General features: G+C 40.5%; 1 protein-coding gene across 1 annotated transcript in view; it reads right to left on the bottom strand.

The window, feature by feature from the left end:
- The window catches only part of RCSD1 (RCSD domain containing 1), a 39,065-nt gene extending 31,264 nt beyond the window's left edge, over positions 1-7,801 (bottom strand). Inside the window, exon 1 of the mRNA XM_063305530.1 lies at positions 7,343-7,801. Coding sequence (XP_063161600.1) covers positions 7,343-7,393 — 51 coding nt within the window. The 5' untranslated portion in view covers positions 7,394-7,801. The remainder of the gene's footprint in view (positions 1-7,342) is intronic.
- Positions 7,802-25,003: the final 17,202 nt, after the last annotated feature.

Below are 25,003 nucleotides of genomic sequence, written 5' to 3'. Positions count from 1 at the left end.
ATATGTTCTGACATGGTTTCAGTATAAATCAATACATCATCCAAATACACCAGTACTCCCTTAAACAGGTGGTCGTGCAAGACCTCATTGATAAGTTGCATAAAAATCCCAGGTGCCCCCGATAAACCAAAGGGTAAGACCTTGTATTGAAAAGCCCCGAGAGGACAGTTAAACGCTGTTTTCCACTCGTCCCCTTCCCTTATGCGAATGCGAAAATAGGCTTCTCTCAAATCCAGTTTTGAGAAGATTTTGCCTCTGGCCAGATGTGATAACATATCTTTGATCAGGGGCAGAGGATATTTATTTAATATTGAGACTGCATTGAGCCCGCGGAAATCGGTACAGAGCCTCAATGAGCCATCCTTTTTTGGTCTAAAGAGGACAGGAGCCCCCACCGGGGAGTTAGCCGGTTCAATGAAACCCCTAGCCAGGTTTTTGTCAATGAACTCCCTCAGCGTAGCCAGCTCTTTGGGAGACATGGGGTAAATCTTTGGGTGAGGTAACTTTACATTAGGTAAGAACTCAATGGCACAGTCTGTTTTTCGGTGAGGTGGCAAGTGATCTGCTTCCTTCTCCCCAAACACATCAGCCAGATCTTGGTATTGGCTGGGTAGCCCTTCTAGTGGCGAAAGAGTTTGTACTGTAGTGTTAGCCACCCGATCTCCCTCCATGTCCTCTAACAAGTCCTTTTCAGGTACTTTATAAAATCCATCAGCAAATGTTACAGTTCTATGCAGCCAATTGATAAAAGGGTTTTGTTGCACAAACCAAGGCATTCCCAAAATCACCAAAGGCCCCCCCACCGGAGCTATGACAAAAGGCAATTTCTCCCAATGGGAGCCCAACTGCAAAGCTACCAGTCCTGTAGAGTGGGTGACTGCTTTCCCCCCCGCCATGGTCCCATCCAATTGCATGAAGATCATGGGCCGTGGCAGAGGGAACGTGGGCAGTTCTAGGGCAGCTATGACATCAGGATGCATCAGCGAACGAGAACAACCCGAGTCCAGCATGGCCCAGACTTCGACAGTCTTAGTTCTAGAGCCCAATTTTACTTTGACAGTCATTGTAGGGAAGTTCCCACTCACCGAATCGTGGTCGCGCCCGGTTTCTTCCACCTGTCCAATGGCGCCCTTCAGGACAGGTGGAAGGCGTTTCCCGCCAGCTGGTCAAATTGTAATTCCTCGTCCTCATCCCCGAATGGGAGGTCTGGAGGGTCGAGTGCAGTGCAGGCAGCCTTCATCTTGCGCGGTAGGGATGGCGATTTTCCCGGCGCTTTCCCGGGCCGCTCTTCTGGTTGGCGCCTTGGGCACGAAGTAGCACGATGCCCATCTTTCCCGCATCTTAAACACTGCCCTTTCGCCAATCACCGTTCCCTTTCTTCCTCCCAGGGTTTCGGTTTAGGGCGACTCGAAAATCCCGCTGCACGAGCCCCCTTCGCAGCTTGGGTCTGTCTCAGCTCCTTGCTCTGGGCATACATTTGTAGGGCGCTTTCCGCACTACCTGCCAACTGTATCCAGCCATACAACGTTTTGGGATCGTCCCTGCACAAAGCCCAACGGAAGATTTCCGTCTCCAGCCCTTGCTTGAACATCTCCACCAAAGTTGACTGGGACCAGTCTTCCACCTTCCCCGCCAGGGCTTTAAATTCTAAAGCGTAGTCTGCGACAGAAAGGGTCCCTTGGTAGAGTTTTCTTAGAGCGTTCTTCGCTCTCTCTTGGGCTAAGGGGTCTTCAAAGTGCTGTTTCAGCGCCCACAGAAACTCATCAAAGTCCTCTAACTCTGTGGCCTCAGCTTGGCACAGCTGTACATACCAATCAGCTGCCCTCCCCTTCAGTTTATTGGCAATGAAGTTAATCTTGCCTTGTTCAGAGCGGAAATTTCGACCCCAATCCTCCATATAATGTCTAGCATTGGTAATGAAGAAGGAAAGTGTTGCAGGGTCCCCATCAAACTTCACCCCAAAGGGTGGGAAGGTCCTCACCGGCTCCACCGGCTGTGGTGGCTCCGCAAACAACAACGTGCGGCAAGCCGCCAGTGGTGGCCGGTCTCTGGACGCCCTTGACTTTCTTCCCCCCACTGGCCGGGGAGCTTGAGTCTTGCTTCTCCCCCTGAATGACAGGGAACTCCGTCGGGGGGGAAACAGCTGAGAGGGTTCCTCTTCCCAGTCTTCCTGTAGGGACCCCGAGCTTTTGGTGGCATCCTTGATGAGGGTCACTATCATTTCCATTTTGTCCTCTATTGCCTTCATGCGGGCAGGGGTGACAGGCTCTTCTAAGGGTCTATTGGTTACCACCACCCTCGGTGATAAGGGGATTTCGGGTTCCCAGGATGGTTGTGGAGATCCCCTCCCCGGTGCTGCTCCCACCTCGGGCTGGGGTTGGAGTACACCCCCTGTGGCACCCTGTACCGCTGACAATAGCTCATCCAGTTGGACATCTCGCCTCTCCCGACGTGCTGCCCTTTGCGCTCTCGAAGTTGGAGCTATTAGAGTCCTCGTCGGGTCCGGCTCTTCTTCGCTCCCTTCACTCTCGCGAAGCGGAGGTTCGATCATCGCTAGCGCTCCTCTCTACCCAACTTTGGATGGGGCTAGCGGAAAGTATATAAATGATTCTCAGCTTTATGTAATGGTTGCCTAAACCCAAATACTCAGTCTCACAAGCTCGAGCTTAAGATAACTGATTTATTAAAGGAATAGTATGCAAATACAGAGAAAGCTGAGAATGAGCAAAAGCGCGCCAAATACAAACTTAAAAGCCTTGCCTTCAATCCAGTCCCGCCCCAAGCACCCGTCAGCAAGCACCCCCTCCCAGGTGCTAGGAATCGTTACACATGCCTGGGAAAGTAACCTTGAACAGGATTGCAAACTCAAACATACATTCCAAAGATCCAAAACAAAGGAGAGTGCAGGAATGGAAAAACCCCAACATAAACCAGGCGGGTATACACGTAAAACGGCTTGACATGTGAAACGTTACAATGTTAACAGAACATTGAAAGGGGAAACATGACACATAATCTGGCACTGTAATTATCCCATGTTGATTCAGAGATTCACAGATAGAATGTAATTCTACCTTTAAAGGGCCAATGTGGCTAATGATAACTTAGTGAATATTCTGATTTCAGAGAAAATGTTTTGATAGCTCTCAACTCCCAGACCAAATTAACAGGGATGAAATTGACCTGCATTTTGTCAGGTTTGCTTTTTCTTTCCAGTAGACACATAGCTTCTTTCCTTTTCTCTGCAATTAGGATGAGGGATTTTTGTTGCCAGCTTTGCTTTCGTGACAGTCATAGTAGAAGTGTCTTCTGTGAAAGCATATGCAATTTCATATTCAAATAGGGAGGCCTTTAAAATAATTGTGCTGGCTTTCTAAAACGATATGGTGCCTCCCTGGGTTCAGGGAGCCACTTTAGTAGCTTTGTGAAGCACCTTTCCAAGTGGTTCACACAGTAATGATACAAAATTAGAAATATCCAGATCTTGGAGCTATCTCAATTTCTATTCCTCTGGACAAACAGTATTACCAATTTCCTTCCTTCCACAGCAAGCAACAGCTGTTGCAAACATTACAACATCTTGTTTGGAATGAGTATCCTCCATTCTTTGAGATATCCACCATGTTATCTTTATTACAGCATGATTAAATTCAGTGATAGTTCTGCCAAATGAAGGAAGAATTACTAAAGAGCCAAAAGAGAATACCACCCAATTGGCTAGTCTAATGAGAAGTATAACTATTCCACCCCAATGTTTAGTTTATTTTTCTTTCTATATCTTCCAAAATGAAACCTAGTTCTTAAAAACAAACCCCAAAACACCATTGCCTTCCTGAGTAGGAAGTTATATTCTGCCATTCACTTTACTCCCTTCTATTACAGAAATAATAGATTTCTTTTTTAGATTTTTTTATCCCACCTTTATTATTCTTATAAATAACTCAAGGCTGTGAACATACCTAATACTCCTTCCTCCTCCTATTTTCCCCACAACAACAACCCTGTGAGGTGAGTTGGGCTGAGAGACAGTGACTGGCCCAAAGTCACCCAGCCGGCTTTCCTGCCTAAGGCGGAACTAGAATTCACAGCCTCCTGGTTTCTAGCCAAATGGCAATGTCAGCTTGCATAATTTACAGTGACACACTTCTGCTAATTACTGTTTTCATTATTTTACAATTGTTTGTCCCCTTTAACTTAGTATATTTTAATTTTAAATTCACTACTTTTCCTGGCTTTCACTGATTTGAGATAGTGATGAATGAATGGATACAATGGACAAGACAGTGGTCTAAATGAGAAATCAATCTGGTCTGTTTTGCAAATTCTGATGTTATAACTATCTACAGTACATAACACAAAACAGCATCAACAATGTTCCTGCCATAAGGTGATTCATGGGAAATATTGAATGTCCATTTGCAGATTTCTTTCTTACCCTTTAATCTAATGTTAGTTTTGGGAAAGATAAAATATCTGAAGAATGTAACTTTCTCCAATCAGGTCTACTAGAAGCTAGTTTGTAGCTGTATGAAAGCAAATTAAAATGGCTGGCATAAGGAGAAGATAACGTGTCTGTTTCTAGTACTTACACATTTTAAGACTAATCTGTAAAGAAGTTGTTTTTTATTGTACCTGGATAATTACATAGGCAAGCATCTCCCTACCAATTTATCAGAAGTAGTTTATGTCTGTCACTTGATCAAAACTTCCGTTATTTCAAGGTCACATCACCACAAAGATCTATGATGGAGTTCTAATGGATCCTGGAGAAAGGAGCTCCTAAATCTTATCCTGACTCGAACCATGGCAATTTCCCATACAAGTTCTGACCAAGTCCATCCTGCTTAGCTGTTATCATCCAGTGTCCTCTGGAGGAACCAACATAGTGAAATATGCAAAATCTCACTCCCAGAAGCTTTCTTTCTCATGCCCATACAAAAGGGGGGAAGCTTGCATTGTGATAGCATGGTGCTGTTTTTCTCATTGGCCCCTTCTTGTTACTTTGTATGGATACTTCCAATCATTACTCTAAATTATATTGGTATTTTCTAATCTAAAACATAAATTTAGATTATGTATCAATTCTTAATTTTTTCCTATCTTGAGTTCTCCACATTTTTTTTTCAGATGATTCTACCATGGTACAGTAAAAAGGCCGGAACTGTTCTGTTCTGATATGGCCCACAGATTTATAAACGATGCTAGCCAATTTCTGCATGTGATTCTCTAAGCAGGAAATTAGTATCTTCTGATCCAATCTGCTACTGCTTTTAAATTTATGAAAGCATCAGAACTTTGAAGATGGACAGAAATATTTTTAGCTTATACAAACAATGAGCAAAGTTCATTTTTTTCTATTCATGAATGTTTACAAAAAGCACTACTCTAGAGATGGTACAGGCTTCCATGCATGAATGAATAACACTATGTTATTTTAGCAAATAAGGGCTGATAAGGGCTGAGTTCACCATAATCTGAAACCAGGATTTTTAAAATAATGGCTTGTTGAACAGAACATCATGACCTGGTTTGTATACAACACTAAGCAGAATGGGGTTTTATTATATCACGCTAAGCAAAAAGCAAGCCAGCTAAATTATGACTTACTATTATGTGTAAACTAAGCCAGTGAAGTGTTGGAAAAGGTTAAGTAGAAACCAAAATCTGAGGCTTCAGTAAGCAATTTGATTTGGAACTATTTTCTCCTTGAATAATAGCTAATTTTGATAATCTCAATCCTGCAGTCAGACTTGGACTCATGTTTTGCAGCACAGTGGTATGGTGGAAGCTTAATATTTATGCTTAGGAAGAAGAGTCCTATTTTAGAAAGCAAACATTACAGGCTTTTCCACTGAATAAATCAAGGTGCATGTTAGCTTCTTTTAGTTCTTTTACAAATTAACTGTGACAGGGAATGGGATAATCATATGTATGTTCGCCTCTTTCTACTTTTTTGAAATCATGAGAACTATGATAGCTAAAAAGTAGATGAGTGCTTTCAAAGACATAAAAAAATCTAAACAAAGGTTTTGATAAATGGCAAAGCATCAGCCTAGCTATAAACCACTTTACAAGTAACGTAGCTAGTCAGATGCCAGCTTGCCGCTGTGTGTGTGTGTGTACATGTATGTGTGTGCATATACAGTCGTATCAGCCATCAGTTCTTTGTGGTTTGCCATCATTGCAAAAGATATAACAACAGTGAACTTAGATGTGTAGAACCAACCTTCAACATATATGCATTTCTTATTGAACAAATCAGAAGTTATCATAACATGTACCAGACTTAGATTGTACAGTGGGGATCTAGAAGCAAATGTGGGTGACAGAAATGATCTATCTGCGTAGGAGATCATTAATCCATAAAGATCTAATATGTTCTTCTTCCTGCCTTGAAATATGAAAACAAGAGCAAGATTTTACATTTGCTAGCACTCCTATTCTGTGGGTTCTTCTCATATTTCCATAGACATTTTTCTATGTTGTGCTCAGTAGATTATCAATTCTCAAATTATTTAACACCAAACTATCCATCTAATTATGTATTGATATTGATATGATACTTGCAAATCTGTAATTAAAAGAAAAAGATGCTATCCATAGAAGTTCCACTCATTAAGTCCTACTGACAGAATTGCAATGCATTAAATTTTTTCTTCATTGTTCTCTGAGATAAGTGAGAAGGTGTTTTTAACGTAACAAGTACAGAGTTGCAACCTTTTTCCTGGAATCTATATATCCACACAATTCTATAAGAAAAACAGTGACCGCCACTGTTTTTATGACATGTTGGACTTGTGCGTTTGTGAGGTGATATGATGTACAAGAAGCTCTGCTAGGCACTGCATAAGTGAACCAGGAGAAAATGGTAAGAAATCGAGGGCAATGATGCAAAGACTGAGAATACATAAATATATCACTGGAGTCAGAGAAGGAAACTTAAACCTGAGCAGTAGCTTTGTGGATATAATAACACTTAAAACTGAATTTCCAAATTCTCTCCCCAAAACATTATAATCAGTCTCAAGTAAAACAGAAATGGACAAACTAAATTTGAATTATTTAACATCAGCCTCAAATACGAACTTTCTTATGGACACACACAGATGCTTTAAGTCAAGTAAAATTAACCTGGCTCACATGCACAATTCTGAGGAGGACGAAAATGGTATTTCATTCCCCAAAGAAATATTTTTATCCATTACTGAGAAAGCAGTTGAGACGCAAGCTTGATTGACTTGGTTATCTGAGCTGCTTAAGGTTCAGCTATGTTTATTTCAAAATTCCAAAACCTCACAGAGCCAAATGAAGAGAGCGAAAGGGAAAAGTAAAATATTTTTACCTCTCTGTTGTGCAGGTGTGGGATGGTCTTGGGAAGTATTTCTTCCCCCATCCCGTTCTTTGTTTGTTAGTTTGTTTTTTCCTTATTTCCTCTGTTCAAAGCTTCTGACACAGGCAAGGAAAGAAAAAAAGAAGAACAGACTGCTTGGGAGTGTTAAAATCCAAGTTCCAGCTCAGCTTAGAAACTGTCAAGAGTCCTATGTGGCCTGCAGTAAAGACTGGGAGGGGGGCAGGGGGAGGAGAGGAAGGGAGGGTGGGGAGAGCGGGTGTTTAGGGAGACAAAGCAATCAAGGTTTAAATTTAGACGCAAAACTAAACAGATACTGCCTTTCCAGGAGTGAGGGCAGAGGAGCGAGAGCAAGAGAGAATCTGCTATGCACCCTATTTATTGCCTTTCTTGTTATTTCTCAATTTTCTACTTCCTCTTCTTATTGCATCTTTTTTCCGGTAAAGGTTTTGTTCTAGTATTTTTCCACAGTTTTCTGGATCTCTTGTCTTGAACTGAACAAGCAAAAGAGGAGTTTATTTAAATTTGTATTAAAGCAATGTTAAGCCCAATTCCAGAACCATGATCCAATAGGTGAGGTATAAGACTTTTAGTAAACCATCTTTTAATTGTTATGTCTCATATTGTACAAATAGACAGTATTCTTTAAATACTTTAAAGAAAGGTGGGGTGGGGTGGACAAACCTTTACATTTTGGCATGTCAATATTAATTGCCTTTGGTATGCTGCAGATGTTTGTATCTGTAAATCCTGTAAACTGGTGTTGTGTAAATTGTCCTTTTAGGTCACAAGTGAGTACCCTTTCTCAATCTGGTGTCTTCCAGCTATGTTGATTTATAGCTGTCATAATTTCTCACCAGCACAGCAAAAGGTCATGCTATGGGAATTGTAACCAAACATATCAGGAGGGCACCAGATTGGGGAAGGCTGCTGTAACTTTAAAGAGACAGAAGGAGACATGCCAAGTTATGTTTATTCCCTTTGCACCTCTTCAAATGTCAGTCCACCAAATCAGGAGAAACTCAGAAAGTTTTCTTTTGTCTGTCCAGTCCTAACATTGTTTTCCACTGCTGTAAGAAATAATGTAACCTCTGTGTAACCTCTTCTTTATCTGTCTGATTCAAAAAGGAAAAAGGAAGTATTGATTTAAAAGTATTTTCTGAACATTTTAAAATTTGGAGTCTGAATTGTTACAGTTCTGATTAGTTGTGGCACTCTAATAGCCTCCTAGTAAACAGCTAACTTTTCACAAAGAAATTAGGTTAATTAGGGCCAATTCTGCATTTAAAGCATCACTCATTTTTCAGGACAATAAATAACTTGTGATTTATTGCCTCAGTGATGGGTGGGTGGCATTAGAGCCAATCAGAGGAAGGGGTGGCAGGAGGTCCATTTAGCCTCAGATGTAGGCATTGGCTATTCTGTTTTTTAATATATTCAAATTAAGTCTCACTCTTTTAAAATAATGTATTTTGTTTCCATGTATGCATAATTTAATATGTAAAAATAAAAATAATGGCTATGGGTGCCAAATGGAAAGTAGACCTTCCCATAGTTCTGGTGTTTTGTTTTTGTTTTAAATCGTATGGCATAGCAGTTTGATGTTCATGCTGCTTTTTTCTTGCTGGGAAATCCTGATGAGGTCCAGCAGCCAGATGTGTAGACTATTTAGCCATGACAAGTCACATTGCCCGGGGTGCACCTCGAGGAGGCTAGTCTACATTGCACCCAGTTGGGCTGAGAGAGAGTGACTGGCCCAAGGTCACCCAGCTGGCTTTCATACCTAAGGCAGGACTAGAACTCACAGACTCCTGGTTTCTAGCCTGTTGCCTTAACCACTAGACCAAACTGGCTCTCTGTAGTTCTGGTAACATTTAATGACATGCAAACAGAAGTAGTTCTGGGGTATGAGGGGTGGGATGCTTTTAGTCGTTCCTGCAACTGTCTTTCTGCCATACATGTCTTTGGTTTCAAACATACAGGAGAATTTCTGCAGTTGTATGTGCAGTTTCTCTGAGGTTTTATCTTGATTTAAGTCTAAATAGCCTCTGAGGGCAAGGTTTTAAATCCTAGAATTCTCCAGCAGAAGAATGGCATTTCAAACTAAGAAAGGGCAGAGGAGGAACCCAGGATGGGGAGAGGAGGTCAAACAAACTAACAAATAAACCAAGTGTATCAGAAAACACACCTCTCATGGGGGGAAAAGCTAAACATCTCCTTCTGCAGCCACTTCCAAATAAAACCTCTCAATGTTTCTTTTTATTACAAAAGAACACAAGCAACACAAGAAAATAACAATAATGGCAGGATCATTTCTGTCAGGTTGGGCCTAGTCCTGCTGCAGATATCTATGGTCCATGGATGATGATTCTTGCAAGGAAAGAAAAAAAGGTGTGTTTTTTTTCCAAAATAGGTTGCCTGGCGTCAGGAAAAATGGTGAATATTAAAGGAGTATGTAGCTAGGAGATACTGTTTCTTCCTAATAGACTCTTCTATTCAACCTCAGCACACAAACACAAAGAAGCAGAAATGGAGCAGCTGTGGAATAAAGCACTTCAGCCAAGGAATCTTATCTTCCCTCATGGTCTGATCTTGTGCTTAGTGTATCCACTTCAGCCTAATTGCTTAGAAAATTACAATCCTTAATTTTATTTTACTGGGTTCCTATATGCTAGCCTTTTTGAAACCAGCATCCTCAGCTATACAGCTTTCCTGACTTTTGAGGTAGCATAAGCTATGAGAAAGATGAGTGCTACAAGGCCCTTGAATGGCTCCTAGATTCATGGCATATATCAGTAAAAGCAATGTACCCTGATTCTTTTGCTAAGAGAGAACAATGGAGAGTGTAGAAAGAAAGTTGTGAGCAAGACATTCAGCAGCTTCAGGAAGAAACTCGCAGATGGCCCATTTTTGGAACAACTTTCTCTAGCTCATAAGGAGGAACACTTGCCTTCTCTGTGGTGCCATCAGTTAATGAATATACTGATTAACACAAACTATACAGTACCCTCCCCACTATATACACTGGACCAAGCATAACATATATGCATAATCAAAACTACAAACAAGAGAAGTATTTAATGGTAAGACATTTCCATATGGCATCATTTGTACTGCCCAACCATCCCAGTTTTGGGACTGGCCATATAATCCCCTTCATTCCTGCAGACCTGCTGAAGGAAAGAAGGGATCACCCCATGTCAATCAGTGCCCCTTCCACATGGCCAACAAGAACAAAAAAGTTGACATTCAGTTGGTATTTGCCAGCAGTGCAGAACCTGAGCAGCAAAAATCTTTATTTTCTTTCAAATGGATTTTGAAAATAACATGCCCTCCCACACATATTACAGTTACATGAGGACAATATTTTGCAAAAAACAAATATTCAAACCAAGCCATCTTGACACTATTCTTTATTATATCTTTTTTTAAGTAATGGGGAAATACCAGCGTATCAGCAATTTTGCAGCTGGGTGTTTCTCCCATGCTGCTAACCATGTTTGCAGACAGAGGGAAGAGAAGGTAATAAATATGGATTTTAGGAAAAGAATGCTGAACCTGGGGGTGGAGAGATGACACAGGAATGAATTAAGAGGCCACTTTGGTCTAGTGGTTAAGGCAACGGGCTAGAAACCAGGAGACTGTGAGTTCTAGGCCTCCCTCAGACATGAAAGCTGGCTGGGTAACTTTGGGCCAGTCATTCTCTCTCAGTCTAACGTACCTCACAGGGTTGTTGTTGTGGGGAAAATAGGAGTGGGAAGGAGTATTAGGTATGTTTGCCGCCTAGAGTTATTTATAAAAATAATAAAGGCGGGATAGAAAATAAATAAAATGAAATAAATAAATGGGAATGAGACTATCAGTTGGCCATTTAGCTGCAGCATTAAGAAAAAAAATCTAGCTTTGCTCCTTCTTCAAGTAAATCAGCGCAGAGCAAGTCACAAAGCTGACTCCAAATGAACCAATATTATATAATCCAGTAGCTCCAGAGATGGCTTCAAACTGGCTCAAAGTTATCACTGGAGGTGGCCTTAAAGTAAGTTGGGCAAGTACCAAAGGAAATATCCAAGGGACCTTCTTGTCTACAGACACTACACTTGGAACACAGGAGTACATTCTGAAATTCAGAAACTTTACAGTTTATGTGAAAATATAATTTTTGTTCTACATACAAAACTGTGGGGAAAAGAGAACATGGAATTTTTTTCCCTGCAACAAACCTTTCAGGAGACAGCGTAAAAATCACAATGATGATTAAGACTGATAAAAGTTTTTATTCTAAATTTCTCAGAGTTCTTCCCCTATCCTTCAATTATGTTTTTACACAATAGGCCAAAATAATTCTAAATCTGTTACAATAGAAGCCCACACAGATTACTATACAGTGCATGTTTACTAATACATACTGTATATCTAATTGACTTTACATGATTGTGTTTAATTTGGATAAATGTATAAAAATCTTTGTTCCATGGACTCAGCTGGTATGTTTCTGAAATAGTATATTTGGAAATTAAAAAGTCATTAGACCTGGACATCATACTATATTAGATAAAGTTTTGAGCAAGGGTGCACCAGTACATTACTTGGCTGCTAGCTTGAGAGCATTTGCCAACAGCAGAACTACTAAGTGGTAGTTATGCTTGAATTTCCAGTTAGATGTTGAATAAGGAGAGACCAACTTCTGAGGGTTCACCCTTCCTCCCATTTTCTGTTGCCAAGGAAATTGCATGGACATCCATGAAGTCCCTAGATTCAAGCTCAACTGAGAAGAACTTCACTTTTACAGAGGGGGAAGATGCAGCAACAGAAGCAGCTTTGCATTTTTCAGTTTAATGAACTCAGAAGCCAACATCCTGTTTTGAACTGAATGTTGTAAGTCTTTAACCCTTCTCAGATAATCCCAACAGGAAATGAATCTAGGCTGTTCATAGTATGAGAAATTTGCTTTTTGACCCAAAGATTAGATAAGTGCATCTTAAAAAGCTTTCTCGCTTTCTGGGGATTTATCTGAAGAAAATGAGGCAAGTAGGGATTCTCTTGATAATTTGGCTGCATTTGAGCAACTGCTTTTAATTACATTTGAATGTAACCATTCTATAGTACAGTATACAGAACACTGACAGATTCCTGAAATGTAATTTTGAAAGAAGCAGGTTACTTATAACAGAAACGGGTCCTCAGAGCAAGATATATTGTTTGCTTGAAATCTGTTTTCACGCAATTTAGTGTATAGCGAGTTATTTTCTGCCCTAAAAGGTTTATTACTTTGACACCAGTATGATGTTTGGCTCCTCTTTAAGAGGAACTGTGAATATTGTGTGTAGCCTTCTCCAATTTGACTGCCTCTGGACTTGTGGGGACTAAAACTTTCAGAATTTACAGACAGCATGATATTTGGCTGTACTCACTGAGCCATCTGGGAACTGTAGTCCCAACAAATCTATTTTTTTATCTGAATAATGTGTGTTCAACTAATTATGAAAGAAGATGAAAAGTTTGTTGTAGCTGATTACAGTACAGTACAATAGTAATACAAACTCTTAAATATTAAGCTTTCAGACAACAGTGTATTAGAGTTCAATTTTATCTGTCAAATAATTGCAAAAGGTTATTTTCATCTTACTGCCTATCACATGCACAGAGCTTGTCCAACTGACAATAAATCTAATCAATAATCAATTGACCAGTCATGCAGAGAGGGCATGTTACGGATCCCATCTGTAAAAGAATTCCATCTGGCAGGGTCCAGGAAACGGACCTTCTCTGCAGTAGCTCCCGCCCTCTGGAACATGCTTCCCCCAGAGGTGAGACAAGCCCCCTTTTTACTGGACTTCTGTAAACACCTAAAAACCTGGTTCTGTCGTCATGCCTGGAGCAGTAAGGGGGACAGTCACACGTGGGGATGGCTAGTGCCCTAGAAGGGCCTTTATACTCATGGATTGAGATATAACCTTTAGCCATCTGGATTTTTATTATGTTTTATATTTTTTACTGTCTATCTATATTATATTGTATTTCTAAGGTCACTGAATTTTAAATTTTGTTTTATTGTAAGCCTCCCAGAGTCCCTCCTTTAGGGGTGAGATGGGTGGTGGTAAAATTTGATAAATAAATAAATAAATAAATATAAAAGAAAATAAAAGAACAGTGATAAAACAGGCATAGATATTCATGAACTGGTTAAGTGGAAGCTGATACAGTTTATAAATCTCTGCTACGGCATGTCTTGGAAAAAAAGAATCTACAGAAAAAAATATAGATTGGTTATAGGAGAAATAGTTAAGTTGTGCTTTCTGTAGAGCAGACAGGAGAAACTGAAGTAAAAGATGGGGAAGAGGAAAGATGGAAACATCAAATAATTCACTCCAGTGGACATGGCACAGATGCAGTAGCAATCTATAATATATTGCAGAATGCAGAATTAAGACCAGGACAATAACAATAATATCCTGGAAGAAGACAGATGTTGCCCATGATGGAACTTTACTATCAGAATCTAGGGCTGGACTGGGTCAACTCACAAAGGAAACAGATTATCCAGAGAGAAGCTTGGCTTCCCATTAAAGGACTGTTATCTGGACAGAGGAAGGAGATTAGTCAGAGTTGGCATCCTCCAACAATGAGAAAAATTTCAGGATGCTGGATTGGCCACAGCAAAGTAATTTTGGTAGGCAATATAGCAGCATATTGTGCAATGGTGTTGAAATCTATATCCCTTATGAATCAGCTTGATACAATGGTCAGATTGTATCAAGACTATATGGGAGATTTAACAGCATCCCTTATAATGAACACATTTGTATATGTGGAGCGCCTGAAATTGAGGATATAGCACATATGCACATATATTATTTGATTGTAATTTGTACAAGAAGGAGAGAGATCTGCAACTTGGCCCATATATCAAATGAACGACCCACTGGGAACCACATATTAGAACAACATATTTTATATGTGGCCAAGACCCAAAAATAACATAATACAGCTCTGTATTTAAGTAAATCAATACACTTGAAATCTACATATGTGGGGTTGATTGAGGTAGGGGTGACACGGAAATAGGATGTGTATTTTCACATAAACGCAGCCTAAAGGATAGGTGCCTAAAGATATTTACTGCCCACCCTGCTTGAAAGGGAATACCTATGTGAAGAAGATGAAACTGTGTCAGTGAGACCCTGATAATGTGGACCACCATTCTGCCCTTTCCAGGGATTATAAAGGAAAGGATAGAAGTGTATATTATCTCTTATCAGACCCACACATGAACATGAAAATAAATGTTCCACCATTCTGTTTGGTAGCTATGAATCCTTTATGCAGATTGCTTAAATATGTGAAAGTATCAATACCATATTCTTTACTGAATTTAAAGATTACGTTATCTTTTGTTCTGCTAGCTATATTTGATCATAATAAGGTTTTAACAGTAACTCTGAAAAACTAAAAACATTTGTTTCAGAAACCTTCTTATCAGATTCATGCTGTCTGAGGGGAAGGGTGGGGTTGGGGCCATTCCGTGATCATTTACACAATGTCTGACTGAGGGGTATCTACCCATGTCTGTGTTTTCAGTAACAGGGAAAATGTGGCCCTTAGCCATAGATAAATGTTCAACAGTTACGGAGAATAGAGGGTCTTTGCAATTCTCTATTTGTTTAACTTTTCAGTTCAGTTTTTTTATTCTGGTCACTGACTTCTGTTTCAGTTTTTCCTCTCCTGCTCCTCCAGGATTCCCTGCAAGTACTTTTCTAATGGGAAACCAGGTAAAACTTGCCAGGCATCACAATTACAAATCATCTAGCATATTTTGTATCAACACTATGTTTTAGAAATCCAAAATATGGAAATAGCACCCTCTTGTGATAGTGGAATGGAAGAGATCATGCAAGATAAAGTTGTTGCTAGGTAATACTGCTAATGAAAACATGTGCAGAAGTTTTGACACACCTACTACTGTATCTAATAATGGAGCATTGCTCCAGGAAGATAAAATTCTGATTACAATTTTTTTAAAAAATGAGAAGTTATTAATAGTTATTAAAACTAAATATGTAATTTAATTTAATTAATTTAAACTAAGTGATGAAAACGATGGCCCAATTTTACAGAATCAAAAATGTGGAAAGATCTCACAAGCCATCTAGTCCAACCCCTTGTGTGAGGCAGGAAAATCCAAGCCGCACCGTCTCTTAGCGAGGACTGCTTGTCTGATCATTTTCTGGAAGTCTTCAGTTCTTCAGGAAGCCGGTTCCACTGTTGAACTGTTTCTGCAGTTAGGTAACTCAAATTCATTAAGTTTACTGTTGTCCTTTGGGGCAGCAGAAAACAGAGTATATGCACTGCACTAAGCAGAAATGTAATTTGACTGGTCTGGGCTTAGCATGTGGTATTCACACAGCCACCGCAGACAATAACCATGAGTTATGACAGGGGCAGGCAAACCAGAATGCACCCATGCCTCCCTGAGCATCCTGTTTATGATCCCAGAGCCATCCATCCTGAGGGAGGTTTGGAATGTCCCATGTTGCAGCATGACACACTTCCAGCAAATTTTCCATTGGCACCTTAAGGTTTAAATGAGTTATTTAAGACTCTTAAGGCCAAAGGTATCCATTTTGTCCTTCCCTAAACCCCACCACCTATAGTGACATTACAAAGTCTCAGCCTTTTTTTCAGCAGCCCACACCCAGGATAAGAAATCGTTGTCCCCTCTTTCTATAGCTTACGATGTTTGATTCTAGTTGTCATTTATTTAACAAATCATCTCTATATAATGTTGTAATCAACATGAGTATACCATGGTTAAGACAATCCAGTTCCATTTAATTCTTCTAACCAATGAGTCCCTTGTTTGGTTCAAAGAAGTAGCTGAGCAGCCTTTGAGAACTCTGAAAAAGCCACAATTCTTTTTGTGTGACTGTGTATGTAGCTTGTAGTAGTTCGTTGCATTACTCCCAGGGCTATTATGTCCTGGCAGACACTTTCAAATAGTGCTGCAACATCTTACTTGCTTTGCAATAAGCATCAGGCCTGGTGTGCTTTAATATCACTACTACTGCTTTTGTATTACCAATTACAGTTTTATAGTTGGTATAGAAGAAGCACTCGGAAGTTATAGTATGTGGCAGTCTAATTTGATAGATGATACTTTTTGTGCACGACTTCAAGGAGGGGGAGAAAGGAGGATGGGACATGGAGTTGCTTCAATCAGAAAGTAAAACATTCTATCATCTTTTTCAGCGTCAGTTCCTCCTCCTCCCCTCGCCCCTGTAATATCGTAGATGATTCTATGAACCTTCACACAGAATTACTGAAAAGGCAATATGTTAAGGAACTCCTCCAGACTCCAAGCACATTTTAATACCACAGATCAGTCTGAAATGAAAACCAAGAGAGTTACTGTGTTACAATTGTTCAGTCTCATGAACCCCTTTCCAGTGAAGTCATAATTAACTGTCTGCATGCCTGGAGCTGTCTGGTTAAGATTTCCTTGCAGAATGCCCTCTGCAGTGCCTGTTAGAAATTGTAATACTCATCAGATGGTACACTACTTTTGTCAGTTCCGGTTAGGAACAACACTTGTTTTAGAGTTTAAGATGTACTGACAAGTGTCAAAATAAATTTTTCATCTTGCTGCATATTTAAATATCAGTTGACCTGGATCCATGCAGACAGCAAGGAAACACACACACACACACACACACAATCCAGCTGTAACAGAATAAGGACAGTCATAATTGTCATTATAATATCATTGGCTGCTGGCTGGCAGACCTGAAAGCCCAAATAATATGATTTGTTTGATCTATGATTTTTTTCCCTTGTTACAGTGATTAAAGAAACATTTGCTCTGTCACAGCTTGAAAAGGATTTTAATGTTGCATTTGGTTTCTCGGGAATATTGCAGGTGATAAAGCTACAGCAGTAATCAGCAGCAGGTTGGAGGAAATTAGCAAGATATTGAAGATTTCTCAAATTCTTCATAATTTTCAGGCAGAATAAAGTGAAAAAAGCAGTACTAGTCCAAAGAAAATCTCTCTAGTGATCATGTAAAATGAAGGCTTTGGATTTCAGCCCATGTGCTTCAGTCTTATACTGAATGAATACCATTTTGACTTGATGCTACTGCTGAAATATTACTGCAGATAAGATTCAGTAGAGCAGCTTAAAGGCACCCTTTTTCAAGATGAAATATATGTATTTGTTTGGGTACAATAAGAAGATCATTATTCTCTTTACATAAAATTAATAAAGCCAAAGAGGTTTGTTGGGGGGTGGGGAAGAAGCATCTTATGCCTGTAAATGAAATCAACCCATCCCAAGACAGTATTCCAGCTGAGCTAAAGCCTTTGATTGTGTGGATCACAACAAACTGTAGCAAATTCTTAAAGAGATGGGAGTACCAGACCACCTTACCTGTCTCCTGAGAAACCTCTATGCGGGGCAGGAAGCAACATTTAGAACCAGACATGGAACAACCAATTGGTTCAAAATTGGGAAAGGAGTACAACAAGGCTGTATTTTGTCACCCTGCTTATTTAACTTATATGTAGAGTGCATCATGATAAATGCTGGGCTGGATGAATCACAAGCCAGAATTAAGATTGCCAGGAGAAATATCAACAACCTCATATATGCAGACGATACCACCCTAATGGTAGAAAGTGAAGAGGAACTAAAGAGCCTCTTGATGAGGGTGAAAGCAGGGAGTGCAAAAGCTGGCTTGAAACAACATTAAAAAAACTAAGATCATGGCATCTGGTCCCATCACTTCCGGGCAAATGAAAGGGGAAGAGATGGAAGCAGTGACAGATTTTATTTTCTTGGGCTCCAAGATCACCGCAGACAGTGACTGCAGCCATGAAATTAAAAGACGCTTGCTCCTTGGGAGGAAAGCTATGGCAAACCTAGACAGCATATTAAAAAAGCAGAGACATCACCTTGCCAGAAAGGTCCATATAATCAAAGCTATGGTTTTCCCAGTAGTAATGCATGGCTGTGAGAGTTGGACCATAAGGAAGGCTGAGCGCCGAAGAATTGATGCTTTTGAACTGTGGTGCTGGAGAAGAATCTTAAGAGTCCCTTGGACTGCAAGGAGGTCAAATCAGTCAATCCTTAAGGAAATCAACCCTGACTGCTCATTGGAAGGAGAGATACTGAAGCTGAAGCTCAAATACTTTGGCCACCTAATGAGAAGAGAGGACTCACTGGAAAAGACCATGATGTTAGGAAAGACTGAAGGCAAAAGGAGAAGGGGATGGCAGATTATATATTCAAAGTGTGTTTATTATATTCAACTTATTTAAGCTTAATGACATATTTATAAGTGACAATGCTATATCTATAAGCCACAGTATTTAACAAGGTTACAAATGTCCCTTGTATCCTGTGTTCTTAACTGCCCACCTTTCCTAGCAATCAAGGCAATAGCAACATAGTTCTTTTCCTAGCCTTGGCAACTTTAAGCTGTATGGGCTTCAGTTCCCAGCATTCAACAATATAAAATCTAATTACATATTTATAGTATTGCTTTGCATGAATCTAAGGGCTCCTGGGTTGAGTGTATAGGTGTCAGGTTTGAGATTTTTTGGTTTTATTTATATTTGTTCTAAACCACCTTTAAATAATTCAAGGCAGAGAATAAATCTTCCAAATGAAAAATCAGAGATTCAAGTTTTAAAGAGACTGAAATATAGCATGATGCATCTATGTGCCTACATGAGATGCTAAAGAGCCCTCTACTAAAGTTGCTTTCTTATTGATCAGATAGGTCAAACTTTGTGCATATATTACCTAGTCCAGTCTCATTCTCTAAAATAACTGGGCAGGCAATACTTCCTGTTTCCCTCTATCCCTTCAATGACATGTGATTAAGAGATAGCTATTTCCTTCTACATGCTGATTTTTTTATTTTTTTTTTTGTATTTCTTTCTCTCCAGGACTGAGTACTCTCTATGATTTAGGAGGTCAGTGGTAAAGATACATGGTGAACTCATTTGGATTTCTAGAAAAATATATTGTTATTGTAAGTCGATTGTTCTACATCTTTAAAAATATTTTTTAAAGTAGTGCAATAGAAAGTATTAAGTTTAAACAATTGTTGCTGCAAATATGTATTTTTCTCTTCTTGCTTTCAAGGATTGCTGAATGTGGATCTAGTGCTCTTCTGAAAGAGTGCTAAACCCATGTGTAAATATAGCCTGGGAGGGAGCTATCGTGCTTTACCTTGCCTCCTTCCTCTGTGCCTCAACCTGATGATTTTGCATACAGATGTAATATTTATTTATTTATTATTTATTTTTCAAATTTCTATCACCACCCATTTCTCCCAAAAAGGGGACTCTTTTGAAAGAGTGCTAGATCTATTTTCATAAAGAGATGCAGGTCACATATAGAGTTTAAGGGCTATGGGAAATGTCTGGACACCCATTTAGCTTCATATCATATTCCTTCTCCTTATCTAGGAACTGCCAGCTGGACTAAGAGGAACAGAGGAGAGACAGAAGGTAGAGTATGGGAAATGAAGAGTAATGTGCAAGCTCTATCTTTGATTAGTACTGCAAGGAAATAGCAGTGCTGATAGTGAGTGGATGTGACTGGCAGCACATAAAAATCAAATGTTGTAAACATAGGAAAATTGTTATTTCCCCCACAAATAAAAATATGGCCATGTGAAATCTCTTTTCAGCACAATACCATTATAGCAGAAAACCTAAAATAAATTTATTGGTGACAGAACCAGCAAAACATAGCTGGCAGAACTGATTCTAACACTATTTCAAAACAGCACTCAACCTATGTTTAAAAAGCAGATCTGGTGAACATTCAAACCAGTGCTAAACCTGTGTATATAAGGAGCTCACATAAAGCCTGACACTTTGGAAAGCACCAGTCAGATTTAATGTGGATACTGTAGATGTCTCTTCAGAAGCTATGTGTTGGGTCTTTCCTGCAGCCCAGTCCACAATGGCCATGGAGGGCTAGCACCCATAAGCAGCTTAAAACCCACCAACCAGATGGGAGAGTGTGTGTCCAAAGGGGCCAAAAAGAGCTTGGCATGTCCTGGCTTCTGACTGCATCACCAGTCACATCTTTAATGAAGTAGCCTGGATCATGTCCACGGCAAAAATTATGTTGCAAGAAGAGGGAAAACATTACTTTAAACCTGGAACAGCTAAAAATGACTGTAAGCTGCCTCCCTGTGGGCTAGAGTCAAGACAAAGGCAATATTTTGAGGACATGTCATATAAAAACAAATACTGGAACAAGTTCAGGTTGCAGTAAGGAGGGTTGTGAGAGTGAGCCCTTTGTTTCATTCAAAAGCAAAATTAACACACATACCACACACTCAGTATCCTAGCTAGAAACATGATCATATGCAGACGGACAAAACCATATTTTATATGCACAAATAGTCTTAAGAAACAAGAGTGGAACACTTTATTTATATGCTTTCACATTATTATGTTTATTTTTTCATCTGCATTATGAGGAGTCATGCTGTCATATTAGGTTCTGCTTAACTTATACATCCTACAGTAATACCATTTTGTGTGCCATCAGAAAATGGAGTTATGAAATTAGCTTTGAAAACCTCATTGAAAATGAGACAAGGATGATAAAGCATTAGTTCTGTTCCTTGATGCAGGAAGAGAGAGAAGAATTCCAGACAGGGAAAGAAAATGCAAACTGACCCTGGCCCTGGACTGTAAGTGTTAAGATGATAACTAAACATCTGAGTTGCTAATACATCCAGCAGTTCCTTGTCTTCTTTTTTGCAGCAGGTTAGCTGCTTCACCTACCTGTGATATCAAGGTCTGTATCATTTGCTTATTCTTCAGGAGAGAATTGAGAAATGTGTGACCTTCTAGACATTGCTGAAGTTTAATTTCCAGCACTGGATATTATGACTGGGGCTACTGAGTGTTGTAATTCACCAACATCTGGAAGTCCACAAATTCCTCACCTCTGTGCTTGGGATAACAAGAAGGCACATTTTCATAATGTAAAAACTGAAGATCCCCTAATAACAGGGGCTCTTCTACCTGCCTGATGTTGCTGTATGAAATAGCCTTTGAAAAACAGTAAGAGAATCACAGAATATAGTTGTATTTCTGTCTTTTATACACTATATTTTATATGGAAAATTGGGGGGAAAAGGTTGCAAAGAATGTAAAGAAACAAAATTAATCTCATGACAAGTAAAGGGCGCTACTGAGCTTGAGTGTCATGAGTGCCGTTGAGCTAAAGTCATCAGCGCAATGGCACACATGACAATGACAAGGAAATAGGTGAAGGGTACAAGATAAGTAGCCATCAACCCACAACGACTAACGGCTAACAAACAATAGCTAAACGGATCACGGAGCCACCCAAGCCATCAGCGGCAATACAACGGGGATCGCCCAGCTGAAAGCAATCAGCAGAGGAATGGGAAACCTGATGATGGGCGATCCCGGAAACCCTCACCCACCGGCAGGGCAACGTATTGGACAAAGGGGGGTGACGGGACCGTGAGCGAGGGGGCGCTGACCGGCGCGGGGTATTTAAACCCCGCACCGGCGCGCTCCTGTCACTCTCAGCTTTTTTCTACCGACGCTGTACCTGCCCTGCAAATAAACCAGAGCCTGATCCGCAACCCAGTGTCTGAGTGTTATTCAGAGGTAGGCAGCGCATGACATTGAGCCTTTGATTATGTTTGCCTAATTAAATATTTGGATGGTATGGCCTCTGTTCATTTCTGTGCCTCTGTTGTGTGTTACTATATGTATATGAAGCTGTTATATAACCAATTTTCAGTTCTTCTAGGAGTGGGTGGGAGGATGGATATATCATTCCCTTGAAAAATTCTATCAACATGGATTTGTCTCTAATTTATGGGAATATTGGGGGTTCACATACTGCAAATCCAGCTGAAGTTTCTAGTGGCTTGTGAAATATCTGATGATTATTATGTTGTCAAATGACAGCACAAAGTTGCTGAGAGTGCATGAATCATTTACATATGTGCCATGCAGAAAAAGAAAGAAATGAAAATACAATTGTGTGTTAAAAATGAGTTATGAATTTTCTTTAAATAATGCAATCTCAATTTTAGCAATTTGACTGTTTTTCATTTCTGCACTCCTTTCCCAGAAGAAACTAGTAACAAACATTTCCCTCGCTCAAAAACAGTGTTTTATTCATTATTCTCAATCCCTCACAAAATAGTTTTGAGAAAAACTGCAAGTGTCCTCAGTTCTGCTGATTCAAAACACCATGGATTTCTGGGAACTGTCCAGTGCTGACCAACAGTTAGGCAAAAAATGTCATCAAATCAGTGTCTTGCCATAGATATACCCTAGATCCTGAAGCAAAACACACACACACACACACACACAAACCCCTTCATTTTGTCTCCATTCAAAAAGGAAATAAAATAAATTGCTAGGATAATTGGTTGCTGTTGCAGTTATTCATTGATTGTTTGCGTAAAGAAAAACCGAGTGCTTGGTATGATGGGATGCTGGCTGCAAAGACTTCATTGTTTTGTTGCATGTAAAAGAATCTTACCACTAAGAAATGATAGCATGACAGCATTTTTGCTGCTGTAGGTGGGGTTGCATGTTAATGTGGTACCTGAAGTGGAAGAAATAAATTCTACAGTTAGGCACCAATAACAGGACACTGAAGTTTGGGTGGAACAGGGGTGAGTAATGCTTGCCTTGAATATAAGAGATAAGGTGAATGAGGCAAGAGTTCCTACTAATGGGAAAATCACCCACCCAAAAGTGGTCCAGAATTTTCATGTTACAAGGAAAATAAAAAGCTTCAAATAAACTGGTACAGAGCCAGAAATAAGTGTAATGATTGCCCTAGCCCAAATACTCAGACTCACAAGAGGCTGCTATATGAAATCTGATTTATTAAGGAACTAAAGGCAAATACAGAGAAAGCTGAGAATGAGCAAAAGCGCGCCAAATACAAACTTAAAACTCCTCCAGTGCACACGTGTCCCGCCCCCGTTACATCAGCCCCGCCCGGTCCAGGTGCTAGCAAACGTCAGACGTGCTAGCCTGGGAAAGCAACCTTGAACATAACAGATAATAGGGGAACATTCCAAAGCGAAGCCAAGAGATAAGCAGTACCATCCTCCCATGAGAGATGAAACACGCAACCCATTAATGACATGAGAAACGTTACGATGGCTCGGAGGCATTGAAACGGCGAACATGACATACCGCCCCCCCAAAAGAAAATCAGGGCCCCGGTTTCGTGGGATAAGCAGAGTGAAAACGGGCAACGAGGATAGGAGAAGCCACATCTGGTGCTGCGACCCATTCTGGATGGGGAAAATGCTTCCAACGAACCAAATACTGCAACATATTGCGAAGGCGTCTGGAATCTAAAATTTCCTTAACTTCAAAGTGTTGTTGCCCATCAATCATGATGGGGGTTGGAGGTGGGGGTTGGTCATGCCAGCGGTCAGAACGAATAGTCGGTTTGAGCAAACTGCAATGAAAAACAGGGTGTAAGCGTTTTAGGTTATGTGGCAAATCAAGTTTAAAAGTCACAGGGTTAATTTGAGCGAGAATAGGGAAGGGACCCACAAACCTAGGTGCCAATTTCTTAGAAGGCTGTGATGATTTGATAAACTTAGTGGATAGGTAAACCAAGTCACCAACTTGAAAGTCCGGCTGAGGGGCACGTTTTCTGTCAGCAAATTGTTTATAATCCAATTGGGCATCAGCTAGAGCTTTTTGAATCACTGGCCATGAGTCTGACAGTTGCGTGGCCCAATCTCCCGGTGAGGTAGATCCAGTAGAGGGTGAGGTAGATCCGGCAGGGGGTTGGGGCAAATCCGGGATGGGTACGAAGTCTCTGCCTTGAGCCACGCGAAATGGGGTTTGGCCCGTGCTTTGGTGGACCGCATTGTTGTAAGCAACTTCAGCGAAGGGGAGGAGGTCTACCCAATTGTCCTGCTGGTAATTCACAAAAGCTCGAAGGTATTGCTCCAGAGTAGAATTTAAAGCCTCCGTGGCCCCATCCGTCTGGGGGTGCCAAGCCGTGGACAGAGCTTGCTTCGTTCCCAACAATTTGAGGAACGCCCGCCAAAATTGTGAGGTAAATTGTGTGCCCCTGTCCGAAATTAAGCGGGAGGGGCATCCGTGTAGCCTGTACACGTGTACCAGAAACAGGCGGGCCAATTGACGTGCCGACGGAATGGACACGCAAGGGATGAAGTGGGCTTGTTTTGAGAAGTAGTCTTTGACCACCCAAATGACCGTTTTGCGTTGACTGGGTGGTAATTCAACAATAAAGTCCATGGAGATTTCATCCCAGGGGCAAGAAGGGGCAGCCACCGGCTGCAGCAGTCCTTGGGGCTTCCCCACCTTGCGCTTAGACATCGCACAAACAGTGCAGGAGGCAACATAGTCTTTGACATCCTTACGTAATGTGGGCCACCAGAACTGCCTCCTAACAAGGTGCAAGGTTTTTACAAAACCGAAGTGACCTGCCAGTTTGTCATCGTGTGAACGTAGTAACACCTCTTTTCTGAGGCTTTCAGGGACGTAGAGGCGGTCGGATTTCCAAGCGAAGCCTCGGTCAAAAGTAACATTGTTTTTATTTGCAAGCAACCAAGTATCTGTTTTCAGTTCTTTTAGAAAC

Source organism: Candoia aspera, chromosome 5 (genome assembly GCF_035149785.1).
Source record: "Candoia aspera isolate rCanAsp1 chromosome 5, rCanAsp1.hap2, whole genome shotgun sequence".
Lineage (NCBI taxonomy): Eukaryota > Metazoa > Chordata > Lepidosauria > Squamata > Boidae > Candoia > Candoia aspera.
Note: the sequence above shows the minus strand (reverse complement) of the source record. Positions and strands in the feature narration are given on the sequence as shown.